General features: G+C 33.3%; 1 protein-coding gene across 4 annotated transcripts; it reads right to left on the bottom strand.

The window, feature by feature from the left end:
- Positions 1 to 2,054: 2,054 nt before the first annotated feature.
- On the bottom strand, positions 2,055 to 27,783 carry LOC143251154 (uncharacterized). 4 transcript variants are annotated; one of them, XM_076502545.1, is made up of 5 exons: positions 27,574 to 27,783; positions 19,494 to 19,695; positions 17,029 to 17,168; positions 13,167 to 13,277; positions 9,083 to 9,221 (listed from the first exon to the last, which is right to left on the bottom strand). In XM_076502545.1, exons 1-5 carry the CDS (start codon positions 27,695 to 27,697, stop codon positions 9,178 to 9,180), a joined length of 621 nt encoding a protein of 206 aa, XP_076358660.1. In that variant the 5' UTR covers positions 27,698 to 27,783; the 3' UTR covers positions 9,083 to 9,177. The 4 variants fall into 4 exon arrangements, with proteins under 4 accessions (XP_076358662.1, XP_076358660.1, XP_076358661.1 ...); XM_076502546.1 differs by having other exon boundaries at positions 9,083 to 12,882; positions 27,574 to 27,782; XM_076502547.1 differs by lacking the exons at positions 9,083 to 9,221; positions 13,167 to 13,277 and adding an exon at positions 2,055 to 2,217.

Raw genomic sequence — 27,783 nt, 5'->3', positions numbered from 1 at the left:
ACCACTGCTGTGTGTTTCTTCTGTCTTGGAAAAGAATGTTGTTGTATGTATTCAAAACACTTACTAAAATGTTGGCAAGATTAAAGTAAGTTTTGGACTTGTATTCATGAATAATGTTTCATTGTTTAAGTTCAACATCACCTTGTAAGAACACCTGCCAAACAAATTTATTATGTTACTTTATAAAGGAAAACATTTATCAGCCATAATGTTACATGGACCCTAGGATACCAACCAAAAAGTTAAATTTATAACACTTACTAAAATAGTAATTGAATGTTTACAAGTTACCTTTCTGTTGTCTGAAACAGTTGCCAAATATTAAGGTGTTACATTACCATATTTGAATAACAACTACGCATGTGTTATTCAAATGCCACGTATCTTGCTCTCCTGTGTTAAATATATTTCATGTCATATAAAATGTTTTTCTTAAGGTCTTATTTGCAAAATCCTTATTTTTCTCAAGTTCATGTGCCAGTTGTACCCATGATGTTAATTTCTCTCGAAGTATTTAGTTATGGAAGCCATTTACTGTCTGATGGAAGAGTTTTATTAGGGTTTAACTAATCTTGTATATCTAGGACTTTATAACAAATGTAATATATGGAAGCAATACTGCAGATTAACTTACCTTATATATGTTTGACTTTTCAACAACTGTAACATGGTGCAGCAATACTGCAGATTAACTTACCTTACATATGCTGGACTTTTCAACAACTGTAACATGGTGCAGCAATACTTCAGGTTAACTAACCTTACATATGCTGGACTTTTCAACAATTGTAATATGGAGCAGCAATACTTCAGGTTAACTTACCTTGTATATAATCAGTGATAATGAATTAGACAAAATAGAACAATACTTCATCAACATCAATAAGTTTCCTCCACAAACCATAGAAAACATTATACGCACACACCTAGACAGAAAGCAAAATCAACCAACAAAATTAAATATATCTCACGAATCAAAAAATCACGAAACCATATACTGCTGCATACCATATATTCCCGACATCAGCAGAAAAATAACCAACATTTGGCAAAAACTAGTAACAAAATATGACATTCCAGTTAATACCAAATTTATTCAAAAACCAGGCACAAAATTGAGGTTTATATTTTGTAAAACCTACACTGACAAACACTATACCAAAATTATTTATAAAATACAATAACTGCCACGACTTCTATATTGGGCAAACAAGTAGAAAAATGGAAACCAGATTCAAAAAACACAAAATGTCACCTTCAGACATTTTAAACACTGCAGACCAAATAAACACAACATAACCATAGAAAACACCCAGCAGCCTTACTTATACGACAACTCGAGCCCAAAATAAACCAATACAAAGGAGCACCTTCATACCTATATTAATAAATATATCCAAACTCTAAGCACGCCCTCTACATTCCTACACTCAGTAACACAACCCCCTTCAAACATGTAGTCAGCTATTGGTCAGTTACATCTTTGTGAACTTAATGACAACCGAAGGTCTAAATGTTGTTCGCTCCTCTACATACATATTTTCTCAACCCAAACCACCCATTTTAACAAATATATTTTACCTTGTATATGTTGGACTTTTCAACAACTGTAACATGGACAGCAATACTTCAGGTTATTGTGATCTGTTTTCCTGATTGATCAGTTTAAATTTTTTAAACAGATTTGATTTGAAAGAGTTAAGACCTGCTGTAGAAGTCTTACCATTATTTTCCAGATGGTCCAACTGGTGATTACATGCACTTCTATATTTACCACTTTTCTAATCTAGTATGGTGTCTAATTTATCCATCTGTTTTACTTAATTTCATACCAGAACACTACTACTCAAGCTGTGTTTCTTTCTTTTGTTATTCAGAAAATAAAGTATGTTTTTCATTTTAACTTCATTATTGTAAGCTATCTGTTTTGTTCCACCTGAAACAAATCATTCAACTTGTCTTTTCACACATGCTTCACCCCAAAATATCTGATCATTGCAGAGGTTGTGCAACTGTGTACCTAATTTATTCTTGAATTACCACAACATTAAACATTCTCATACATGTGCTTTATTTGACTAACATTTACAAGTTCTTAATTCAACACTGACTAATACACTTGGATCTGGTATCTCAGTATGCTTATTACACTGTTAGTTACAATATCAGGTGTTATTGTGTAAATATATTTCTTAACTTCAGACTTCAAAGTTATTTCTGTTAAATAAAAAAAAATATGAATGAAACTAACGATAATTTCATTTTCCTAACTGGGTCATTAACACTCAAACTTTTTAACACCTTTCTACAACAAAGCAAATATAATGTTTCTTAGTCCATCATTTTAACAGTCCAACAGTAATACTCAGTAATATGGTAACCATGTGGAGTTTTTATTTTCTTAAGTCTTAAATTGTTTGCAGAAACATTTTCGCAATTAAATCAAATTCAGTTTTTCTTGAAAATGTTTTTAATATTTCACTTTATAAATATGCCTTTCTTAGCAGCATCATATTACTCAAACTATGGTATTACAATGTTAACGCTATACATTTATTCCATGAACAGTTAAAGTTATTTAGTAGTATAACATAAGGCTCTAGTCCAGATTATGCTTATCTTCTTATGATGCAAAATGTTACATTGGTTTTACTGTAACAAATAAATTTCACTTATAGTATGAAATACAAAACTGTTTCTTTCTTTAGAAAAAAATATGTGAAATGTTTCAGAACAACTTACAAGATATTCTGGTGCGTGTATATAAATATATATACTCCCACACACTCAGCAATTAATAATATTACAAAAACACTTGTGAATATGAAGTAGTAGTTTTAAATTCCGCACTTTTATTTTAATCCAAACATACTGTGAGAGAGACAAAACTGTAAAAATCACATATCTAGTTTCAAATAAACAATCTTTATTTTGTGTGACAAATTTTAATTACCAGCTAACCAAAGAAACTGCAAATAAAAATAAGTTATTGAACAAAGTTTCTCCAGAGAAACTTGTTAATCACACATTTCTTTAAACCGTAACTATTATATAGTTCCACATTCATATTCACATTTAGTACTGTAGGTAGACAATAAACATTTAATAAACTTGCAAAGTATAAATGTTTTTGACTTGCTAATAATAACATATAAGCACATGAAATGCTTTCAGCTGTAAGTGACATTTTAATGTATTCAAACGTCATTTTCAAATTCAAAGAAAGTTTTATGTAAAGCAGTTTATATTTTTCAGTGTATAAGATGCACTTCCCCAAAAAAAAGGGGTCTTAGAACCCCTCTGCATCCTATACACTGAAGGTAAAAAAAGTTTATACCTCCCTGTGGCAAGTAAGCAGGTTTTTTTTTGTTTCCTCAATGTTTAAAAACAACCAAACCTTTTTGTTTCTTCCTCAAAGTGCGGAAACTGTAATAAAGGTATTAACAATGTGACATGAGCAGTTGCCTCAGTAGCACCACAGATGATATTGTTTGAGGACAAGTGAGAGTGAACTTTCAGAACTTGCTTGTGATATTGTTTGAGGACAAGTGAGAGTGAGCTTTCAGAACTTCTTTGTGATATTGTTTGAGGACAAGTGAGAGTGAGCTTTCAGAACTTGTTTTGTGATATTGTTTGAGGACAAGTGAGAGTGAGCTTTCAAAACTTGCTTGTGATATTGTTTGAGGACAAGTGAGAGTGAGCTTTCAGAACTTGCTTGTGATATTGTTTGAGGACAAGTGAGAGTGAACTTTCAGAACTTGCTTGTGATATTGTTTGAAGACAAGTGAGAGTGAACTTTCAGAACTTGCTTGTGATATTGTTTGAGGACAAGTGAGAGTGAACTTTCAGAACTTGTTTGTGATATTGTTTGAGGACAAGTGAGAGTGAGCTTTCAAAACTTGTTTGTGATATTGTTTGAGGACAAGTGAGAGTGAACTTTCAAAACTTGTTTGTGATATTGTTTGAGGACAAGTGAAAGTGAGCTTTCTAAACTTGTTTGTGATATTGTTTGAGGACAAGTGAGAGTGAACTTTCAAAACTTGTTTGTGATATTGTTTGAGGACAAGTGAGAGTGAGCTTTCAGAACTTGCTTGTGATATTGTTCGAGGACAAGTGAGAGTGAGCTTTCAAAACTTGTTTGTGATATTGTTGGAGGACAAGTGAGAGTGAACTTTCAAAACTTGTTTGTGATATTCTTTGAGGACAAGTGAGAGTGAGCTTTCAAAACATGTTTGTGATATTGTTTGAGGACAAGTGAGAGTGAGCTTTCAGAACTTGTTTGTGATATTGTTTGAGGACAAGTGAGAGTGAGCTTTCAGAACTTGCTTGTGATATTGTTTGAGGACAAGTGAGAGTGAGCTTTCAGAACTTCTTTGTGATATTGTTTGAGGACAAGTGAGAGTGAGCTTTCAGAACTTGCTTGTGATATTGTTTGAGGACAAGTGAGAGTGAGCTTTCAGAACTTGCTTGTGATATTGTTTGAGGACAAGTGAGAGTGAGGTTTCAGAACTTGTTTGTGATATTGTTTGAGGACAAGTGAGAGTGAGCTTTCAGAACTTCTTTGTGATATTGTTTGAGGACAAGTGAGAGTGAGCTTTCAGAACTTGCTTGTGATATTGTTTGAGGACAAGTGAGAGTGAGCTTTCAGAACTTGCTTGTGATATTGTTTGAGGACAAGTGAGAGTGAACTTTCAGAACTTGCTTGTGATATTGTTTGAGGACAAGTGAGAGTGAACTTTCAGAACTTGCTTGTGATATTGTTTGAGGACAAGTGAGAGTGAACTTTCAGAACTTGCTTGTGATATTGTTTGAGGACAAGTGAGAGTGAACTTTCAGAACTTGTTTGTGATATTGTTTGAGGACAAGTGAGAGTGAGCTTTCAGAACTTGCTTGTGATATTGTTTGAGGACAAGTGAGAGTGAACTTTCAGAACTTGCTTGTGATATTGTTTGAGGACAAGTGAGAGTGAGCTTTCAAAACTTGTTTGTGATATTGTTTGAGGACAAGTGAGAGTGAACTTTCAAAACTTGTTTGTGATATTGTTTGAGGACAAGTGAGAGTGAGCTTTCAAAACTTGTTTGTGATATTGTTTGAGGACAAGTGATAGTGAGCTTTCAAAACTTGTTTGTGATATTGTTTGAGGACAAGTGAGAGTGAACTTTCAAAACTTGTTTGTGATATTGTTTGAGGACAAGTGAGAGTGAGCTTTCAAAACTTGTTTGTGATATTGTTTGAGGACAAGTGAGAGTGAACTTTCAAAACTTGTTTGTGATATTGTTTGAGGACAAGTGAGAGTGAGCTTTCAGAACTTGTTTGTGATATTGTTTGAGGACAAGTGAGAGTGAGCTTTCAGAACTTGCTTGTGATATTGTTCGAGGACAAGTGAGAGTGAACTTTCAGAACTTGCTTGTGATATTGTTCGAGGACAAGTGAGAGTGAGCTTTCAAAACTTGTTTGTGATATTGTTTGAGGACAAGTGAGAGTGAACTTTCAAAACTTGTTTGTGATATTGTTTGAGGACAAGTGAGAGTGAGCTTTCAGAACTTGCTTGTGATATTGTTTGAGGACAAGTGAGAGTGAGCTTTCAGAACTTGCTTGTGATATTGTTTGAGGACAAGTGAGAGTGAGCTTTCAGAACTTGCTTGTGATATTGTTTGAGGACAAGTGAGAGTGAGCTTTCAGAACTTCTTTGTGATATTGTTTGAGGACAAGTGAGAGTGAGCTTTCAGAACTTGCTTGTGATATTGTTTGAGGACAAGTGAGAGTGAGCTTTCAGAACTTGCTTGTGATATTGTTTGAGGACAAGTGAGAGTGAGGTTTCAGAACTTGTTTGTGATATTGTTTGAGGACAAGTGAGAGTGAGCTTTCAGAACTTCTTTGTGATATTGTTTGAGGACAAGTGAGAGTGAGCTTTCAGAACTTGTTTGTGATATTGTTTGAGGACAAGTGAGAGTGAGCTTTCAGAACTTGCTTGTGATATTGTTTGAGGACAAGTGAGAGTGAACTTTCAGAACTTGCTTGTGATATTGTTTGAGGACAAGTGAGAGTGAACTTTCAGAACTTGCTTGTGATATTGTTTGAGGACAAGTGAGAGTGAACTTTCAGAACTTGCTTGTGATATTGTTTGAGGACAAGTGAGAGTGAACTTTCAGAACTTGCTTGTGATATTGTTTGAGGACAAGTGAGAGTGAACTTTCAGAACTTGTTTGTGATATTGTTTGAGGACAAGTGAGAGTGAGCTTTCAGAACTTGCTTGTGATATTGTTTGAGGACAAGTGAGAGTGAACTTTCAGAACTTGCTTGTGATATTGTTTGAGGACAAGTGAGAGTGAGCTTTCAAAACTTGTTTGTGATATTGTTTAAGGACAAGTGAGAGTGAACTTTCAAAACTTGTTTGTGATATTGTTTGAGGACAAGTGAGAGTGAGCTTTCAAAACTTGTTTGTGATATTGTTTGAGGACAAGTGATAGTGAGCTTTCAAAACTTGTTTGTGATATTGTTTGAGGACAAGTGAGAGTGAACTTTCAAAACTTGTTTGTGATATTGTTTGAGGACAAGTGAGAGTGAGCTTTCAAAACTTGTTTGTGATATTGTTTGAGGACAAGTGAGAGTGAACTTTCAAAACTTGTTTGTGATATTGTTTGAGGACAAGTGAGAGTGAACTTTCAAAACTTGTTTGTGATATTGTTTGAGGACAAGTGAGAGTGAGCTTTCAGAACTTGTTTGTGATATTGTTTGAGGACAAGTGAGAGTGAGCTTTCAGAACTTGTTTGTGATATTGTTTGAGGACAAGTGAGAGTGAGCTTTCAGAACTTGCTTGTGATATTGTTTGAGGACAAGTGAGAGTGAACTTTCAGAACTTGCTTGTGATATTGTTTGAGGACAAGTGAGAGTGAGCTTTCAAAACTTGTTTGTGATATTGTTTGAGGACAAGTGAGAGTGAACTTTCAAAACTTGTTTGTGATATTGTTTGAGGACAAGTGAGAGTGAGCTTTCAAAACATGTTTGTGATATTGTTTGAGGACAAGTGAGAGTGAGCTTTCAGAACTTGTTTGTGATATTGTTTGAGGACAAGTGAGAGTGAGCTTTCAAAACTTGTTTGTGATATTGTTTGAGGACAAGTGAGAGTGAGCTTTCAGAACTTGTTTGTGATATTGTTTGAGGACAAGTGAGAGTGAGCTTTCAGAACTTGTTTGTGATATTGTTTGAGGACAAGTGAGAGTGAACTTTCAGAACTTGTTTGTGATATTGTTTGAGGACAAGTGAGAGTGAGCTTTCAGAACTTGTTTGTGATATTGTTTGAGGACAAGTGAGAGTGAGCTTTCAAAACTTGTTTGTGATATTGTTTGAGGACAAGTGAGAGTGAACTTTCAGAACTTGTTTGTGATATTGTTTGGGGACAAGTGAGAGTGAGCTTTCAGAACTTGTTTGTGATATTGTTTGAGGACAAGTGACAGTGAGCTTTCAGAACTTGTTTGTGATATTGTTTGAGGACAAGTGACAGTGAGCTTTCAGAACTTGTTTGTGATATTGTTTGAGGACAAGTGAGAGTGAGCTTTCAGAACTTGTTTGTGATATTGTTTGAGGACAAGTGAGAGTGAGCTTTCAAAACTTGTTTGTGATATTGTTTGAGGACAAGTGAGAGTGAGCTTTCAGAACTTGTTTGTGATATTTTGAGGACAAGTGAGAGTGAGCTTTCAGAACTTGTTTGTGATATTGTTTGAGGACAAGTGAGAGTGAGCTTTCAAAACTTGTTTGTGATATTGTTTGAGGACAAGTGAGAGTGAGCTTTCAAAACTTGTTTGTGATATTGTTTGAGGACAAGTGAGAGTGAGCTTTCAAAACTTGTTTGTGATATTGTTTGAGGACAAGTGAGAGTGAGCTTTCAGAACTTGTTTGTGATATTGTTTGAGGACAAGTGAGAGTGAACTTTTAGAACTTGTTTGTGATATTGTTTGAGGACAAGTGAGAGTGAGCTTTCAGAACTTGTTTGTGATATTGTTTGAGGACAAGTGAGAGTGAACTTTCAGAACTTGTTTGTGATATTGTTTGAGGACAAGTGAGAGTGAACTTTCAGAACTTGTTTGTGATATTGTTTGAGGACAAGTGAGAGTGAACTTTCAGAACTTGTTTTCAGTGATGCAAAAGAAGATTTTGAAAGTTTTCATGATGAATGGAAAATGTTCTTATGTAAATGTACGAAACAACCATATTTCATTATGGACACTACTTTTGAAGTATTCTAAAGAATAATAACAGATTATGCTGATGTTGAACAAATAAATCAATGATAACTGTAAAAAATATTTTTCCCTGAAAATAGGGATGCATCTTATACACTGAAAGTACAGTACTTGAAGCGCTCAAACATTGTTTAAACAAAGCTGAAGAAATGTAGCATTTATTTCAAAGATTTTGTGGGTTGTAGGCTTATACTATGCCTTTTTATTTTAAAGTATGAATTTTCAAAATATTTTGTTTATTCTAGGTCAGTGGAGTTTTTACATATGTTCAAGTAATTCATTAACTTGATTTCATTTTAGCTTCCTTGTTCTTTGTCATTCCTTTAGAGATAACATATGGGTCTGCCCAAGGGTTGTAGAGCTGCATGAAGTTGGACAGTATCCTCCTTGAATGCTAATTTGGGTTGTATCTCAAGACTACAACTTCTCTCATGTTTGAATGGGAATGAATAGTCTGTGGGTAGTGTTAGTTGTTCTGTGTAAACCTCATATTATGAACAGGACAAAGTAATATTAGATTTAAAAGGTATGAAATGTCATTTTGGTAGTTGTATTGGAAATGTCATAAAGGATTACAGCCAGCTTGATCAGTTCATAAATGCAATGAAGGCAACTGTTCAACATCCAATGCAAGTACACACATTGTGTTTCTGAAGTTAATAAAGACTGTTTTCATTCTGTATAACACTCAGTATCCAGTTTGTTATATTACTGCACAGACCCAGTTAGTTTTAATGGAACTCAGTATTACTATCAATTTATCTTGCCAATCTCCCGTACCTACTTAACATAATTGTTGGGAAATAATTTTATCTACAAATACAACAATTCAAACAGTATTTAAACAATATTTTTTACTTCACATTTTTTAAATTTGACTCAAAAGTGAAACAAAACAGTGCTTGGGAACATTTCCTCAGTGTCATCTTTCTCTCTACATTCTACGACTAAGCAAGGATCCAATTTTCAATGAAGTATCTATAAAATTTATATACTTGTCCATCATCACTTTAAAACTTTTGTTTTAAATCATATCAGCACCTATTTTACTTGGTTGCAAAAAATATTATACACAATAGTCAATGTGAAAAGTGTGATGCCAAGGTGTAAATTTACAAGTCGTAAACAAGTTTGAATTCTGTCTATAGCTTTCCACATATTAGTAACTAATGATTATCTCAAACTTTGACACTTGTATTACAATGTCGAGCACATTCAAGAAAGTAATACATATATAAACAGAGAAAAATAATTGTAAACATTACCAATTATTTGTATACATGTTGTATGATCATGATTAGATGCTTTTCGTTATGTGAGAAGCAGTTCGCATGGTGAAAAGTACAGTAAAACTATTTCACATTTTTAATAAAGCATTATGTAACTAGTTAATAAAGTACACAGTTATAATATTTAACAATGACATAACAATGGGAAAATGTTATAAAGCTTAGTAGAATGTTTAGTGACAACAAGTACCTCAACTCACTGATATTAATAAAAATATCTTACTAATTAAAATATTCTACAAATCAGTTCCAAAGCATTTAAGAACTTATACCACCAATCATACAATACCAAAGACATTAACATATGAAAATATATAAACAATGGTGAACTAGTAAAATATATCGACTCTATTCATATATAAAGTTCTTTGTCTTAAAAACTTGAGATCAAACTTGATGACATATCACAACAAAGTGAAAATACTGAAAAAATTGCACATGTTTTAAATATCACACAATAAGTTTCAAAAATCCTTTTTGGTTCTAACTAACTTTGTTTTCATGAAAAGAACTAAATGTAATTTAGCTTTGACGTGTTTTTATTTCACAAATACTCATGTTAAACTTTATAAAATTTGATAACATTTGTGAATCTGAACCTCACAGCTGTAAAATATAACTACTTATAGAGACATTTCTTTGGCTTTTCTCACACAAATGAAACTTTTGGTTTCCATTCATCCAAAATTAATGTTACTTAAACTTCTTGCTTTAAATAAAATCAAATATCTTGAGTGTGTTATTTAATTCATCTGCTTTTTTATTATATTCTTAATCAAGATCCCCATATAAATATTTCATTGTTATTATATTTAAGGGTTTATTTTTTATACCACCAGTAATTTATGCACCTGGTGGTCATCACACATTTAAATACGAGTGTTAAAGCATGACATTTTAATTTACTGCAACAGAAATTCTACAGTAATTTTTAGTCCAAATTAAATATTATTCTTTTACTTTAAACCATATGATACAATGAGTTTTTGATTATATATATATATATATATTATAGGACAACAGACATCAGTTATTCTTGATGATGAGAAATCCACTTGAAATAAAAATATATCTCAGAACAGCTGGTATGGGTATTAACACTTTAATTGATAAGGAGAGAACAAAGTTTCAACCTTCCTAACCTTAACCTGAAGATGACCTAGGAAGGTCAAAACGTTGTTCTCTCCTTATCAATGAAAATGTTAATACCTATACCAGCTGTTCTGATATACAGACATCAGTTCTCCATACTGACACTCCATTGTACATTACCAGTAAAAAGACAGTATTAGTTCAATGAAGAAACTTAAGTTTTAACTGGCACTTTAATGTTACTATAAACTATTCAATCACACTGCTATCACTACTTAATGTTACACTAAGTCTCTTATACAACACAGCCGTAAGTATCTAAATGGTTGAGCTAAAAGTGTACATATAGTTCATCTGTAGAAAAAACAACTCTCTTTCTACAGCAGAAATAGACTGATGTTAGAAACAATGGGAAAATGAGGTAAGTATAAGAGTATTAGATTAGTACTATCCAACATTGAAGTTCTAACATGTGAAAGTAAGATAAAAATAGGTTAGTGCTATCTACTATCAAAGTTTTCTTCTTAGATGTAAGAGTAAGGTGGAACTAATTAGTGCTTTCTACAATCAAAATTTTGTTCTTAGATGTAAGAGTAAGGTGGAACTAATTAGTACTTTCTACCATTGATGTATAGTTCTAAGATGTAAGAGTAAGGTAAAATTAATTGTACTATCAAAGTATTGTTCTAAGATGTAAGAGTAAGGTAGAACTAGGTTAGTGCTGTCTACTATTTTTATATAGTTATAAGATGAAAGCGTAAGGTAGAACTAGGTTAGTGCTATCTACCATCGATATATAGTTTCAATACGTAGGGCCTGAGAGGAATCAAACCATAGCGCAGTTCCTGTTGTAAGAAATTGCTGCCAAAATGCTCCTATTATTAAAACTTTTTATGAAGACATTCCTGTTGTAGAATGTCCATGAACATATGTAAACTTTCAAAATAAGTTATCATAATCTTACCAATTCATATCATTTATGCAAGCCTACTTTCTGACATATTCTTCTACTTTTGTGTGTCAATATACATTGTGGCATCAAGAAATAATTGAAATAAGAGACTCACTGAATGTTTTACAAACTTTTTGAAATGTCAAAAGCCTTTGAAAATCATATTGAAGATACAGTGTATATGTACACAAAGATTCAGTTTATAAGGTATGGCTTAATTATCTTATGGCAACAAACTGATAAAAATCGTCTTCTTTTGCTCATGCCACTTTTACACAAGAAAATGTGAAACTACCTTTCATTTATCTCAGATGTGAAACCAAATTTATCACTTTGTTCAGCTTCTCACTTCAAGTATGCTAAATTAAAACTTATACTTGTGATTCTGATTGGCAAGTAGCTCAGAATGCATCTGAAACCCTGCAGCTTTGAGGGACTACTGGAGAGGCTATGAAACTTAGCTCCACTTAATAACTTTTCAGAAATAAAACCCACCTAAGATGTACGAGTTAGGTAAAACAAAGTAATGATGTCTAACATTAATGTAATATTCTAAGTGGTACAAGTAAGAAAGAACTAGACTAGTGATTCTTAACACTACTGTAATGTTTTAAAGAGAGAACTATGTTAGTGCTATCTAATACTGATGTGAAGTTCTAAGATGTAAGAGTACAAAAAAATTGGATTTCTATCTAAAATTACCTTAATATTTGTGCACCAGGAATAATAAAGGAAACTAACTAATAGTAATGAGATATAACAATCATACTGTTTTTAGAATTAAGAGTTAGGACTAGTTACTTGAAATACCATAATGGTAGATGTAGGACAACACCTGGTTTATTACACAGTAAACAACAATGTATTTAAAGTGTAAGAAATGTGTTACACCTAAATATGGTTACTGGATAAATACATCTGGACTACTTCTAGCAATGAGTAATGTCATTTCAGTGTTCTCAAGTATGTAAAAAAACTAGTACTTAATATGTACTAACTTTGATGATTTATTTTTTTCAAATCAACTAAAACAACAACAGAAATCCAGCCGCAAAGGTATCTTAACTTGAGGTTAAAATGATGCATCTCTGATTTTTGTTTCAATGCCCTTCTTAGTGCATTCTGAAACTAAAAAAATGAGCAAACAATAAATCTTCCTCCAGTGCCCTGTGATTAACAATAAAAGCCATGACCCTCAGAATCAGTCTGATCATGTGATCCAACTAGATTGGTAAAGAGGCCTAAAAAATTAAAATGAAGCCAATTTTCCAGAAGAGAGGAAAAATCTTTTAAACTGCTTCTGCACCTGTTAGGTAAGGAATAAAAAAAACCTCAGTGACAATAAAATTTATATTGTTTTTGTTATACAATTTGAAAACTAAAAAAACGTTTCAAACTTTACTTGTGCTCTTTCAACAAACAAGATAAAGTTTAACAGTGAAATAATATTACCTTCCAGATATCAAGTGCTGTTATTTTAAATAATTACTAATATGAATCTTTATATTAAAATAATATTACCTTCTAGATGCTAATTGCTCTAACTTTAAATAATTACTAATATGAATCTTTATATTAAAATAATATTACCTTCTAGTGGCCTAGTACTGTTACTCTGAACAACAGTTGGAAAAACTTGGACAGTATTAGCTTTTTTGGACTTTATGCAGGTGGAATTGGAATAAACTTCACCTTTTAGAACTGAGAAGATAGAACAATAACCATGAACATTACAGAACTGTCTGTTTATAGTGTTATAATAATCAGTGATAAACTTTTTTATGTGCAAAATTATTATACATTTGCTTTACGAGATCAAAGCAAAAAATGTGAATGAATATGTAAGCAATTAAAAATCTAACCTGATGGTTCCCTTTACTGGTGAAACTGCGGTCATTAACATGGAGAACCACAGAAAGGGGCAGAAGTGTCATGATGTAAAAATCTAACCTGATGGTTCCCTTTACTGGTGAAACTGTGGTCATTAACATGGAGACCCACAGAAAGGGGCAGAAGTGTCATGATGTAAAAATCTAACCTGATGGTTCCCTTTACTGGTGAAACTGTGGTCATTAACACGGAGAACCACAGAAAGGGGCAGAAGTGTCATGATGTAAAAATCTAACCTGATGGTTCCCTTTACTGGTGAAACTGTGGTCATTAACATGGAGAACCACAGAAAGGGGCAGAAGTGTCATGATGTAAAAATCTAACCTGATGGTTCCCTTTACTGGTGAAACTGTGGTCATTAACATGGAGAACCAAAGAAAGGGGCAGAAGTATCATGATGTAAGAATCTAACCTGATGGTTCCCTTTACTGGTGAAACTGTGGTCATTAACATGGAGAACCACAGAAAGGGGCAGAAGTATCATGATGTAAAAATCTAACCTGATGGTTCCCTTTACTGGTGAAACTGTGGTCATTAACATGGAGAACCACAGAAAGGGGCAGAAGTGTCATGATGTAAAAATCTAACCTGATGGTTCCCTTTACTGGTGAAACTGTGGTCATTAACATAGAGAACCACAGAAAGGGGCAGAAGTATCATGATGTAAAATCTAACCTGATGGTTCCCTTTACTGCTGAAACTGTGGTCATTAACATGGAGAACCACAGAAAGGGGCAGAAGTGTCATGATGTAAAAATCTAACCTGATGGTTCCCTTTACTGGTGAAACTGTGGTCATTAACATGGAGAACCACAGAAAGGGGCAGAAGTATCATGATGTAAAAATCTAACCTGATGGTTCCCTTTACTGGTGAAACTGTGGTCATTAACATGGAGAACCACAGAAAGGGGCAGAAGTGTCATGATGTAAAATCTAACCTGATGGTTCCCTTTACTGGTGAAACTGTGGTCATTAACATGGAGAACCACAGAAAGGGGCAGAAGTGTCATGATGTAAAATCTAACCTGATGGTTCCCTTTACTGGTGAAACTGTGGTCATTAACATGGAGAACCACAGAAAGGGGCAGAAGTATCATGATGTAAAAATCTAACCTGATGGTTCCCTTTACTGGTGAAACTGTGGTCATTAACATGGAGAACCACAGAAAGGGGCAGAAGTGTCATGATGTAAAAATCTAACCTGATGGTTCCCTTTACTGGTGAAACTGTGGTCATTAACATGGAGAACCACAGAAAGGGGCAGAAGTGTCATGATGTAAAATCTAACCTGATGGTTCCCTTTACTGGTGAAACTGTGGTCATTAACATGGAGAACCACAGAAAGGGGCAGAAGTATCATGATGTAAAAATCTAACCTGATGGTTCCCTTTACTGGTGAAACTGTGGTCATTAACATGGAGAACCACAGAAAGGGGCAGAAGTGTCATGATGTAAAGTTAACATAACTAAAGAATTATTCATTTTAATTTTATTAAATATGTTAATGTGTGTTTGTATTTAAGAACACATGACATAAATCTTTAAGTCTATTGACTTACACTGTAAAAGCTAATCCCCTACTTACAAGTTGCCCCCCAACCCCTCAAAAATCTCCTGTGGGTATCCATGGTCATTAATAAATGAACTATATATTAAATGTAGAATTGTTTTTATTCTTTTCCTCAATTCTATAATTGTGGAGTTTCATCAAGTAGGAACAGTTTCAAGAATCAGTCATATAAACAAATCTGACATTAACACTAGTTTGATGTCTTTTCACAAGAGTTTCAAACATAACAGTATTATAATATTTCTTTACAATTTCCACAACTTGGAAAAATATTAAGAAATTTCTCAGTTATAAATGTTTTTGAAGACCTATATTATAAAATGTGCACACACACATGCATCACCCCACACACAATGAATACATTTTCAATATTAAAGGAAAATTAAAAATCATGTAACAATCAGAATTATGACCAATTTATTAAAACTGAAAACTGACCAGGGGAATATAATCAAACAAACAAACTGATCAAGGGTAATATTGTCAGACAGGAACACTATTCAAAGATATTACTTGTCTGACATATAAAATGACCACTGGGAATGTCATCAGAGAGGTAATCACACATGCTCTACCTACACACTCAGATTGTGTATCCACATCAATGGTAGTTTTAACTGTTAAAAAGTGCTTTACCAGCATCTTTTAACGGGTTAATCCATCACAACAATTTGTACAGCACTCATGTGACTCGGTCCAAAGTTCCCAAATGTGAAGTGTATATTATCACAAGCATATTGTGAAAATACATCCCTTTTCAAAACTACCAGAAATATCACTTATTTTATTAAATGATTGATTTCACACCACAACTACTGGAACCATATGTTAACATCTTTATATGACACCATTCTTCAAGATAAAAAAAAACAAAAACTGTCATACTTCAAAGACAAAATCAGGATGCAAATTACATCATGATAACAATAAAATACACCACAGTAAAGATGTGCTTATGGGAGAAAGAGCCACACAATGGTTCCTACTGTGTTACCTTTACCATTACCACTATGTACAGTGGAAACTAATCTTATTTGTATGTTGTTTTTTTATCTATGACTTAATGTCCAAAGAGTTGTATTTAAATATTGACAATATGTGAACAGGTATAGTCAACATATGAATGCCATATCTTTTACATACAACATGATACTGTGTATTTTCTAGTCTCGTATATTGGTTAAAGATTGGCTGTTATATATCTTTGTCAAGGAGTATTATCTGGAAGTTTTTATATATAAACCAAGAGTAAACTTTATTATCATAGCAATGATATCATGTATTTTTCCCAGTCATTAACTACTAACTTTATCCTACATTACTGGTTTAATGATAGCTCATGGAAGAAAAGAACAAATATCAGTTACAATATATGGAGACACTAAAAAGTACACCTATTCATATTGGATGTCCTGAAAGTTATGCAAACTAGTACAATGGACAGAAGTACTTTTATCCTCCATACAAGCATTACCTTGCACTTTGACTCATCAGAATCTGAGTTGGATTGATGTCATCAATTTGCAGACATATCTAGAGTACAAATACTTCACAACACATCTGAACTTTTAGTGTACAACAGGCTTGTACACATTTTACTAAAAGTTTGCCACATTTATAATTACAGCCAACTTTCCTTCTCCAACATGAATACATTTAGTTAAAGATAAGATGCTGTTTCTTGATTTACTGTAACACTTTTCCATCTTCTTCAAGAGCTTTTTATTTGTTTCACAATTTTTGTACAAAGCCATACAGTAATATCTACACACAACTGTTTCTTATTTTGAACTGACAGACTAGAAAGAAGACAGCCACCAAAAAGCACCTCTCATTTGATTACCACTCATGACCCCAAAGCATCAAACATGGATTTTACAGACAATGATGACCCTCATGTTACAAAATATTTACTTCTCATGGAATTTACAGAAAATGAACCTTTTCTTTAAAATATTTAACAATGACATGGCTTACAGAAAATACACTTACTTGTTTTGGGGATGACTGAGGTGTACTTTTTTACACAGAGATGATATGGGCTGCATCGAGACCAGAAACAGCAAACAATAGTAATTATTGTGAGGGTTACACATGACAGTGTAACTGTTAGGGCTATAACCATGGCTAACCTGTTGGTGTAATAATTGTTGAATTTAAAATTACCGATTTATTTAAAACATATATGTTTCATGTTTTTACATGTATATTAAACTATATTTCAAATTACACATAAATATATACTACAATCTTTTTTTAAACAAATTAATTAGCAGGATTCTATAAAACAGCCTAAATCCAACCTCTTAATAGTGAATTTTCTTTTCACTTGGAAGGGCATGATGGAGTTTGAGTTTTTATAAGTACTGTGATTAATATAATACTAACAGCCAGTTTATAGCCTAGAACACATATAATTATTCTGGACTTTTTTTGGAATAAATAAACAAGTAAACTTTATTAAATAAACCTTATTTATTTTACATTATTCTCTACTAGTAATTATTTTATTCATCACAGTAGCCATTACATAAAAAACATGAAACATATCAAACAAAATATCAGTGTTCTGTATCAACAGTTATCAAAGAGAACTTTATTTGTACATGGCCCTTTATGATAATGCATCCAAAATATATCCAGTACTCTCATACATTACAAACATTAACATAAAATCCAAATATTTTAAGCTGCTGTTGAGTGCATCTAACTACATTACAAGCCATTTCAAAAGAAGTGCTTTCTTCTTTAATGCTATTTTTCAATGATCTAAAGAGGATCCATGAACAACTGTTCCAGTAACATGGCATATACAAAACAAACAATGTGTGAAGACTATTCTACATTCCAAACATTTACAGAAAACTGTTAAGAAATTTATCTCTCTGAGGTAATGAGCAAAACACATGGGAAGCTATGTCTCGAATTGGCTGCATACCACTGGAAGTTGTACTATACTTTTAATGTTTGATAGGTGGAGCTGCGAACATGATTATAACATGAAAGTTGGAATGTTTACATTGAAAGCAGTTCTAAAATATCCCAAATGTTCATGAATGTTAAAGATCAAAAGCTGATTTTTTTGCAGATTAGTTGGTTGATTTAGTGTTTTATGGCACAAAGCAGCTAGGCTATCTGTGCCAAACGTCCAGTAAAAAGGTAAAAATAAAGTAAATGTAGTAAAATTCATAAAAGGAAATTAAGGTAAAACAAAACAACATTGAAAAACATAAATAACATAAAGCCAATGTTGACATCCAGTCTACAATGTTAAGAGAGAAACTACAGTAAGGGAAGTTGTAAAGGACTTTCTGTAGCATAATGGTGATGATCATAACCCGCCAGGAAGACTAACAGGTAAGTACGAGAACCACCATCAGTCACCTGAAGTTGGCCTTTCCAGTTCTGGTTCTAGGTTTGTTGCAGAATATAATCCCTTAAATCACAAAAGTCATGATGCTTTTAATGAATAAACCAGAATGTAGAATATTAATATTGATTCAGTGGCTGTCATACTCACTTGAGGTAAGGAAAGTTTAATGGGCCTAATTCTTGTGAGAGAGGAATATTTGTTTTGTCTCAAGAGATGAGGATCGAGGCACAGGTGTTGAAAATGAAAAACTTCCCCTCCTTTTGTTGAGGCAAAACATTATCTATTTAGAGTTCTTGGTTCTATTTGTAGGAAATTTGAACTTAAAATCCTGATGAAAGTTTGATGATTTTAAATGTCATACCCAGAACCATCCTACAAGCCCTCCTCTGACCTTTCTTCAGTAAGTTAGTACTGTTTCTCAAATAAGACCTAAATGTAGAAAGTCTAACTAGTGATTCATATAAAGAGATAATTACCTCTTTTGGCTTTTAATCAATATGACTGCAAGCACACTTTAAAATTCTAAAATCTTTGCAAGTGACTATTAGAAGAAACAAAACTTGATAGTTTGTTTGGCATATTCTCCACTAGGGCAAGTTCCTTCACTTCGTTCACTCTATTGAGTGTGATTCTATGTTTATTATACAAATTAATTATTTAACACTTATATAATTAAAAGTAATATATTAAATATTTCTCTAACTAACCAACTGAACCAAATCATTCTATAGTAACCAAACATTCTCAATAGAGCCTAGCAATACAATTTAATGTTATCTGCAAACTTTACTAGTTGTCCCCCCCAAAATCAATGATAAAAATGTAAAGACCAACCACTGACCTTGAGGCACTCCACTCGTAACAAGGGTCCAGTTTAAATGGATGCCATTAAGTACATTTGAATTTTTGATTTCTAAATTCTACTTGTGATTTGATAAATGTCTTTGATCACACCAAAACCTAGCAAGTTAAACTCCATCACATTATTTTAAAACATATTTATAGCTGAATAAATACTTATAAATACTGCTTATTTATATCCACATATTTTAGAAATCATTTCATTTCAGTTATAAATACTTACCAGTTTTGAATTTCGTAAAAATGCAAGACCCGTGGGCAGCAAATATGATTTCCAGTTTTACAGCATTCAGTATAGTATTCTGGGTCACTGGACAAAGGACAATGGTAAAGCAGAGAAGTATACATTTCATCTTTGTGTTGCATGTCACCTATGACAACTGTCTTGTTGTTCACAACTACTTCCCCGGGGCAATATTTAGCAGCTGATAAAACATACAACAGAAACTGAAAACCATTACAAACAAACTATTGGAAAATTAATAAAACATGTGTTATTATTAAAATAGTTCTCTCCACAGATATCTACAATGTAACTAAATTAAAACTGTATCTGTTGTTGTTCCTTTTCTTCTTTATTTGTTTTTATGAAGAGCACAGCTATACTTGTATTTATACCTATAATCATATGTCTGTGGGGAAAAACAAGACAAGTTTTAAACCCTGTGAAATAATTATCAACAACATTAAATTTAAATTTTTTACATCAAGATCTAAAACCTAAATCAACAGTTCTAGTTCACCTTCAAGAATTTATATGTAAGGTACAACAAAACCTAAGACCACTGAAGTAAAAACAGAATGTCTAATATTTCTATTTAGTCACAGACTATTCAAGTACATATATTCAATGCTGTAAATTTATTAGTTTTTGGACAAAACTATTATTTACAAGCAAATGTCTAAAATTTACATAAGACATAAACTAGTACTTTTCTGATTTGAAGAGATGGCACTAATTAACTCATAAACCATAATTAACAGGACTTGTATAAACCAGTTCTTTAATAATTTGTGCTTACAACCAGTATGAGCCTTTCTAAGAATATTCTCCATTTAATTTGCATATGCTAAAAACTACATTTTTACACACTGAAAAATTATTTATAGTTTATCTTGACAAATTTATTTTAATATATACATATACATATTTATGGCACACCTACAATGGCTAAACACTGCCATTTTTAATTTTGAATTACTGACCAGTGACAAGGCAGCTAATCAGAAGAACCCTACCACTCACACTAAAAGACTAATTGTGACTCTTATAATGCACTCACACCATAAATTGCAGAAAATGGTTTGGGATATCACATACATTTGAATTTAACTCACCAACCACAATATAAATGCCTGACATGGTGTGATGAAAAGGTGTTTTATGTCTGACAAGAATGATTTACACACATTTCTCTTCCATATAATACTTGATAACAGAAATATAAGACCACTTTTATATGATAACTGTGTTATTAAATCACTTGTGACCTTGCATGAACTATGAAGCAAGATGGACAAGTTACTAATCCAATCTTTTACCCATATTTCTACTATATGAAGCTATGTTTCTATGCACACATTCAAAAGTCCTACTTCCAGTGTAACTTATAAACATCCTTTTTTTTATTATTAATACATTCTAATTCTTCTTTTTATTACATATGCAAATAAAGAAGTTCCTATAACTTAATCAGCTTATTTACAGAATATTCCTTAATAACTGTGACCATTTATTAGTATAGATATGTATTAATAAATATAAATAAATAAATCATGCATCAGTAAAAATAAATGGGTAATACTAATTTATTGAAATAATAATTACAATTAATTAATTGAAATGACTAATAATTCCAATTGAAAATAATGTAAATAAAGGACATGAAACATTATTGCAAAATTACACACTCAGTCTCTCGTACATTTATGTCAACCACCCACATGGAAAATAAGTATCAAGAAAAAGTCTGAAAAATATTAAGCAGACATTTTATGGAAAGAAAATTTATTATTTCTCTTCCTAAAGCACTTCAGAGCAATCATTAATAGAAGTTATAAAGATATTATGAAAATGTTTTTTGAGTGAAAAGAAAATCTCTATTCTTTGTAGGGTAGGGGAGGTACGTAAGTACACTACTCTCATATTTTATACAAAATTTTTGTGATATTGCATAAGTTGTCTTAATGTAGAAGGTTAGTCAGAGAAGCAACTATATTCCTCTCACTATAGTTAGATAATGAACCGAGTCATTCAACAAGGGTAACACATGAACTTTTTTGCAGGAAGAATCCCTGTAAAATGGAGAATATTGTAAAGAAATAGTTTTTTTTCATTGTCAAGTCAGGTAATACCTCACGGATAAGACAACTCTTATTTCAAAGTAAGAGTGACCATCAGTCACACAATAAAACAATAGCTTTGTTGGTTTATGTATATAACACTACATTATTTAAGTCTGGAATATATAGATATATGGAATGATTTAAGATTATTTCATATATTAATTTACTTGACACATATTGTGAGCTGCACAGCAAAAGCATTAAAAAATACACTTCTACTGTGTTTGTCTTGTTGAAATAAAGATATTAGTATATTGTGCCCAGTCAATGTTATGAGAATTCAAAATTACTCTGTAGTACATGTTTAGTCAGAACTTCCTGTTATTCTGCAGCTCCTACTCAGCTGCTTTAAGGGAAATCAGTCACCTAAGAATACAGCAGCATAGTAAGGAAAAAATTTGCTACTGCAATCAGAGGATTTATTTTTGAGAAGTTTCCTGTTTTATCCATGATGAATATACTTACTTGTGCTTTTCTAAATTCTTGAATTAATGAGTTGAAGCTTCACACTTGAGGAAACAGCATTTTCTATTAGTCAAAAGATATATAACCAGGGAGAACAGCTAGGTGTTGAGAAATGACATCTGATAGAAAGAACTGTTGGGTTCAAGAAATGTCATCTCTTACAGATCAGACTTTATCTGATGTTGTAAAGATCTAGTGCTTATTTTCTACTAAGACTGATGACAAGAAAAGGAGAAATACTGGAATCTAGTGCACCCAGAACTGCTGTTTGAATGTTTTATCAATGAAATTTTAACTCAGTGCACATAAAGCACAGATTACTGAGGATTATTACAGGGGGTGTACTGTCTGAAAAGCCTGAGACCAAATGGAATGACCTCTATAGGATTCCCAAGCATTCATCATCAAAAACAGAAAAACCCTGGCTTTGTTTCATGCCAACTATGAGAAACTAACAGAAATAAAGAGGTATCAATGATGGACAATGTCTGCCACCAGGTGAGATATTAGACAAGAAATGTTGAAGATGGTGATCTGTAGGAAAGTGGTGAGTCTGTCTGTGATGGGAGGTATACTGCCAAGACAACCACAAATCAGAAAGAAACCTATGGGCAGACAGAACCAATAGATGAGTATCTCTCACATCTCTTGGCCTGGCATAGCTAAGTGGGTAAAGTAATGAACTAGTGGTCTGAGGGTCATGACTGTGAATCCCTATCACAACAAACATACTCACCCTTTCAGCTGTGGGGGCATTATAATGTGATGGTCAATCATTGGTAAAAGAGTAACCCCAAAGTTGGTAATGGGTAGTGATGATTAGCTGCCTTCCCTCTAACTTTATGCTTCTAAATTAGGGACTGCTAGCACAGATAGACCTCATGTAACTCTGTGCAAAATTCAAAAAGCAAAGAAAGAAACTCTTACATCTCACCATTGTCTATGGTTAATCCAGCTCTCATAGGGCTATGCGGCACTGGGTATATGCCTATGATGTTAAAAAAGCATGAGATACAGTTCTTAGTTGATGTCAAAGCTGCCAGAACACTGACTAATCTGAAACATTCTGGTCAGTTACCACAGGATATATTTTGGCATAGTTATAGACTGTAGGTGACAGAAGAGGCAGTCTAAAACAACATTTAGTTAGTGTCAGCCCCAGAATGAGGTTAATCATCTCTGAATTTGGGTATGGCATTGGTATCTCAGGGAAGAAGGTACTATGAATATTATGGAAAAACAATCTGAGTCTGTCACAATAGGTCCAGTAATAGTAGACTGCATAAGTGTATGTTGAGGAGGAAACCACAGTACCTCCATTTACACAAGTAATGTTTCATGGTTCACTGTAGAACCAATGCTCAAGATGACTCTTTCCTGTCCAGAAAACAGGCAGCATCAGCAGCTGAGTAGGAATGAAGTCTATATGTTGTTCTGTCAAGGCAACCACAAATCACAGAGAAGCCTGCAGTCAGGCAGAGCCAATGAATGAGTATCTTTCACATCTATTGGTTCAACATGTCCAGGTGATTAGGGTGTTCAACTAGTGATTTGAGGGTTACAAGTCTGAATTCCCATCATACCAAACATGTTTTCCCTTTCAGCTGTGAGGGCATTATACTGTGATGGTCAATCCCACTGGAATGGTTGTTGGCACAGGAGATGAAAAGGAGGTAACCAAACCTAGCATTATCACTAGCACTATTTTTGTTGTATTGTATTCTAAAGCAAGTACTTGGTTGACACCAAATCTAAAGCCAAGGGGTTAGGATTGTGCAAGCAATCATGATTCCTCACAGTGCTAGAAGCTAAAAAACCTGTTGATTGAACATGCTGATACACTTGTGGGGTCAAATGGTAAATGGGTCAAACAGAAGTAATTTACCATTAGAGAAACAAAGGCAAAGCACATTGACCATTGATACTGCATGGTGAAAGAAAAGAAAAACAAGCATACAACTAGCTTATACTATCACATGTTCCACTCTGCTCTACAGTTGTGGTACCACTGCCTCAATTAAACTCTCACTGGTATCACCACACAACAAGAACTCATAGTCTTCTTGTGGATATGCCAGCACTAGATCTTCTACTAAAGCAGGTTTTAGTTACTGAAATGCTTGGTTCTAAAATGTGTATCAGTTTTAGAGAGAGTGGATAATGGTGCATAAACCACTTCAGCATTACATGGACTACCTGAAGAGTAAAATGTATGTATTTAGAGAGAATGGTGTATGTTGAATAATGATATAAGAGAAGAATGAATTTGTTGTGAGAAGTCTTTGAAGAGAAAGTGAAGGACCCAAAGCTACCTTGGGCACTGCCATACAGCAAGAAGCACATGAGCATAGCAGAAGAAATACTGCACAGATATATGTAGCCAGGGGTAATTATACTCATAGCTATGAGTACAGGAAGGTACCTGTACCATTTTATCAAACACCAAGAAATGATTCTCATCCCATGCTACACCTAGTGTTCCTCAGAGTCCAAGGAAAAAATGTTTTGCTCAATGCAAAGACTGGAGGCTACAAAAGTGTGTAAGAGATTTACCATTATACATCTATGTTAACACCTATGTAGGTTTCACTTTGATACATGTGACTTGTATTGTTGGATGAATATCACATACGTCCCACCTGTTCTCTAAATTTGTATATTATCAAAAGCAAGAAACAAGAATATTTATGAAAACACTGTTGTGTTTTTGAATGGTGTTAAATATTTGAGAACCTCGCATGATTGGTACATAAAACCGATATGCCAAAAGTTATTATCATTTGTCAGATACAGTCCATATACTATAAGCTTTGGAAACTATAACTGTGATTAACACTTATTAATCAGAAAACGACAGAAATGAACCAGGAACATTTATAGATTTTGAACATTACAAACTGTTCAACTTCAATGAATTAATTTCATACATTAGTATTTCTATGAGGACATTAGATATTGTCATCAATGAAAACATACAGGTACTTCAAGCTAGCCAACTGAAAAAGAAGTGTACAGGTGCATTGACAAAGAATTAATTTGCTCTCTGTGAACATCAGTAAAAGATTTAGTTCCAGACCAGATATAAGACCCAGTATTGTTTCTAAAACTCTTGTATATAAACCATCATTTGTAATAATTATTTGTGCTAACAGTTAATATCAATTGTAGTATTATTACTCGTATATTAAAATGTATTTGTGTTAAGAAAGACAATTGCACAAATAAGTCTTGTTTGCAAATATAAATTTCATACATGTTATAATTTAATTAACTTCCAAATTAAAATTTCTGGCTGTTTGAATTTGCAATACATAATAAAGGTAACATAATAAAGATTCATCTGAGATAAATTATAATACGTAACAAGTGTTACATGAACATCTGTTAACGTGAAGTAATTTTAGTGGCCATGTTCAGGCCAAGATACTAAATGGTCACATAAAAGTGGCACACTGCCCAGTGTTAAAAACCATCTTAGAACAGGGTAATGTCCAGAAGAAAACAGGTGATTCTCCTACACAGAGAATAACCATGAATATGAATAACCTTCTCCCAGAGAATGAATAAGGTAACTGGTATGTGTTAATTGTTATGGATTACATCACTATGTGGGTCAAAGATTATCCAACAGATGATGTTTTAACACAATCCATTAGCAGAACACTGAATAGTCTGAACCAACAACTGAAAAAAATTCACTTATAGATCATCACAGGGTTACTTTGAATACACAGTTATTTTCTGAATTGTGTAAACTGTTGGATTTTATGAAAACATGGACTTCACCTTAATACCTCTAGTCTGAAGGTTTAGCAGAAAAGGTAATAAAAACTAACAAATAAATGTTTGTAAAGTTTGATAATCCTGACCAAACCAACTGTTATTTAGCAGTAAAGGTAATAAAAACTAACAAATAAATGTTTGCAAAGTTTGATAATCCAGGCCAAACCAACTGTGATTTAGCAAATGTTTGTAAAGTTTCATAATCCAGACCAAACCAACTGTGATTTAGCAGAAAAGATAATAAAAACCAACAAATAAATGTTTGTAAAGTTTGATAATCCAGACCAAATCAACTGTGATTAACATTTGATGTATGTTAGCATGGTATACTATGCAACAGAACATTGAAAAAATGGTTGTCAAATACTGATCCCCGGTAGACGCGATGTATAGTCCATCTCCTAGAGGAAATGTGTCAGTGTCCACAATAATTCATGTAGTTGTTCAGATCTGTATTAGTAAATGCACACAAGTTTGTTGCATGATCACCAAAGAACGCTAGAATTGCCACACATTATACATTTTAATGCTCTATATGATGAAAGAGCCAGCCATTTTAAAAATCTTGCGTCCACTCTTCAGGATCTTACTCAGGTAGTGCTCAAAATAAAATTACGTCACTGGTTGAGATGTTTACACATATATACTAACGTTAAGTAATCTATCGTTATATTTATTACTTCTACCACTTATAAAGGGTACGCTTAATTCACTTAATGAATGTGGTACTTTCTGCACAGCAATAAAGTTGTGTAAAAATAAGATTAATAATGTATATTTCTACTGGTATCTATGGAGTTGTTTGTAGAAACAAGACTGAAAGTTTATAACAACGAGGGAAAGCAAAATATTTACTATGAAATGAGGAAAAAATATATACGTTTGTACGCGTGGAGCCAGAGCCTGATAAGGTCCACTCGCGTGTGCGATAACTTACGGGCAATCGTAGCGCAAATGCAGTAGCTGCAAAGTGTTAAAATAGATTTTCTTAATTATCGAACTACACAGCATCGGATAACTAATGAGGGTTTTATTTACTACATTAAAGAAATCAAAACAGCCAAGAGGTAGAGATCTAGGGTTTACTTGATCCTACTGTGTCACATGACAAAGAAGTTTCTGAAGTTACTCCAGACTTTCTTCACAGCTAATTCTTGACAAGGAGGTGGAGTAATTGGAACAGTGACGTCATCACCATGTGTTTAAATATTTTATCACAATAAAGAGCACAGCAATTGTTTTCCTTTGTCTGGAGTAGAACTTATCGCGTAAAAATTACAAAACAAGGGTTACCGCTGGAAATAAACGCTAGACTAACTGTTACATCATCGTTCTGCTAAGCAGTGATAAAGGTTAAACAGCGTGTCAACATCAACTACCGTCAACTCTTAGGATGCGCTCTTTTCCAACGAACAGAGAAACTGAAACACTTTATAACGCTCTGCAGATCAGGCAATGGGCTTCGATCCCACAACCCACAGATTTCGACTCGAGCACACTAATCACCACTACTGGAAAAGAACATCCAGAATGTGTTCTGGATAAACAAACCGAACATATCACTAGTCTACAAGAGCAAGTAGTAGATCTGCAAATAAGCTAAGCACAATTTGTCAACTCACAAGATTTGGTTCTAACTTCTACTTCAAATCATTTGTAAAACGTACAAAATGTTCTAAATAGTGAATAATACTAAACCTAATTCTTACCAGCAAATGCTGTGAGGTTACCAAGCACAAACATTATTGTTGCGTTATGAAATAAGCGTGCATTATTGTTTATCATTTTGTCTACTTTTGAATATGCCATGCCACTACTCTTACAACTACCCATAACATAACTAGAACTAACAGCCGTCTGCTTTTGCAATAGTCTCGCCGCATTAACATAGCTGTTACGAAACGCTCTAATGCTTTCAC

The sequence above is a fragment of the Tachypleus tridentatus genome, chromosome 5 (genome assembly GCF_004210375.1).
Source record: "Tachypleus tridentatus isolate NWPU-2018 chromosome 5, ASM421037v1, whole genome shotgun sequence".
NCBI lineage: Eukaryota > Metazoa > Arthropoda > Merostomata > Xiphosura > Limulidae > Tachypleus > Tachypleus tridentatus.
Note: the sequence above shows the minus strand (reverse complement) of the source record. Positions and strands in the feature narration are given on the sequence as shown.

Excerpts from the sequence above, each read along its gene's own strand:
- LOC143251154 (XM_076502545.1), bottom strand. The coding sequence starts at position 27,697 with ATGGGTAGTTGTAAGAGTAGTGGCATGGCATATTCAAAAGTAGACAAA. Across the intron at positions 17,169-19,493 it reads TTTTACGAAATTCAAAACTG|GTTAGCCATGGTTATAGCCC; the intron begins GTAAGTATTTAT and ends TTACACCAACAG. Across the intron at positions 9,222-13,166 it reads CAGTACTAGGCCACTAGAAG|ATACTTCATTGAAAATTGGA; the intron begins GTAATATTATTT and ends TAAATTTTATAG.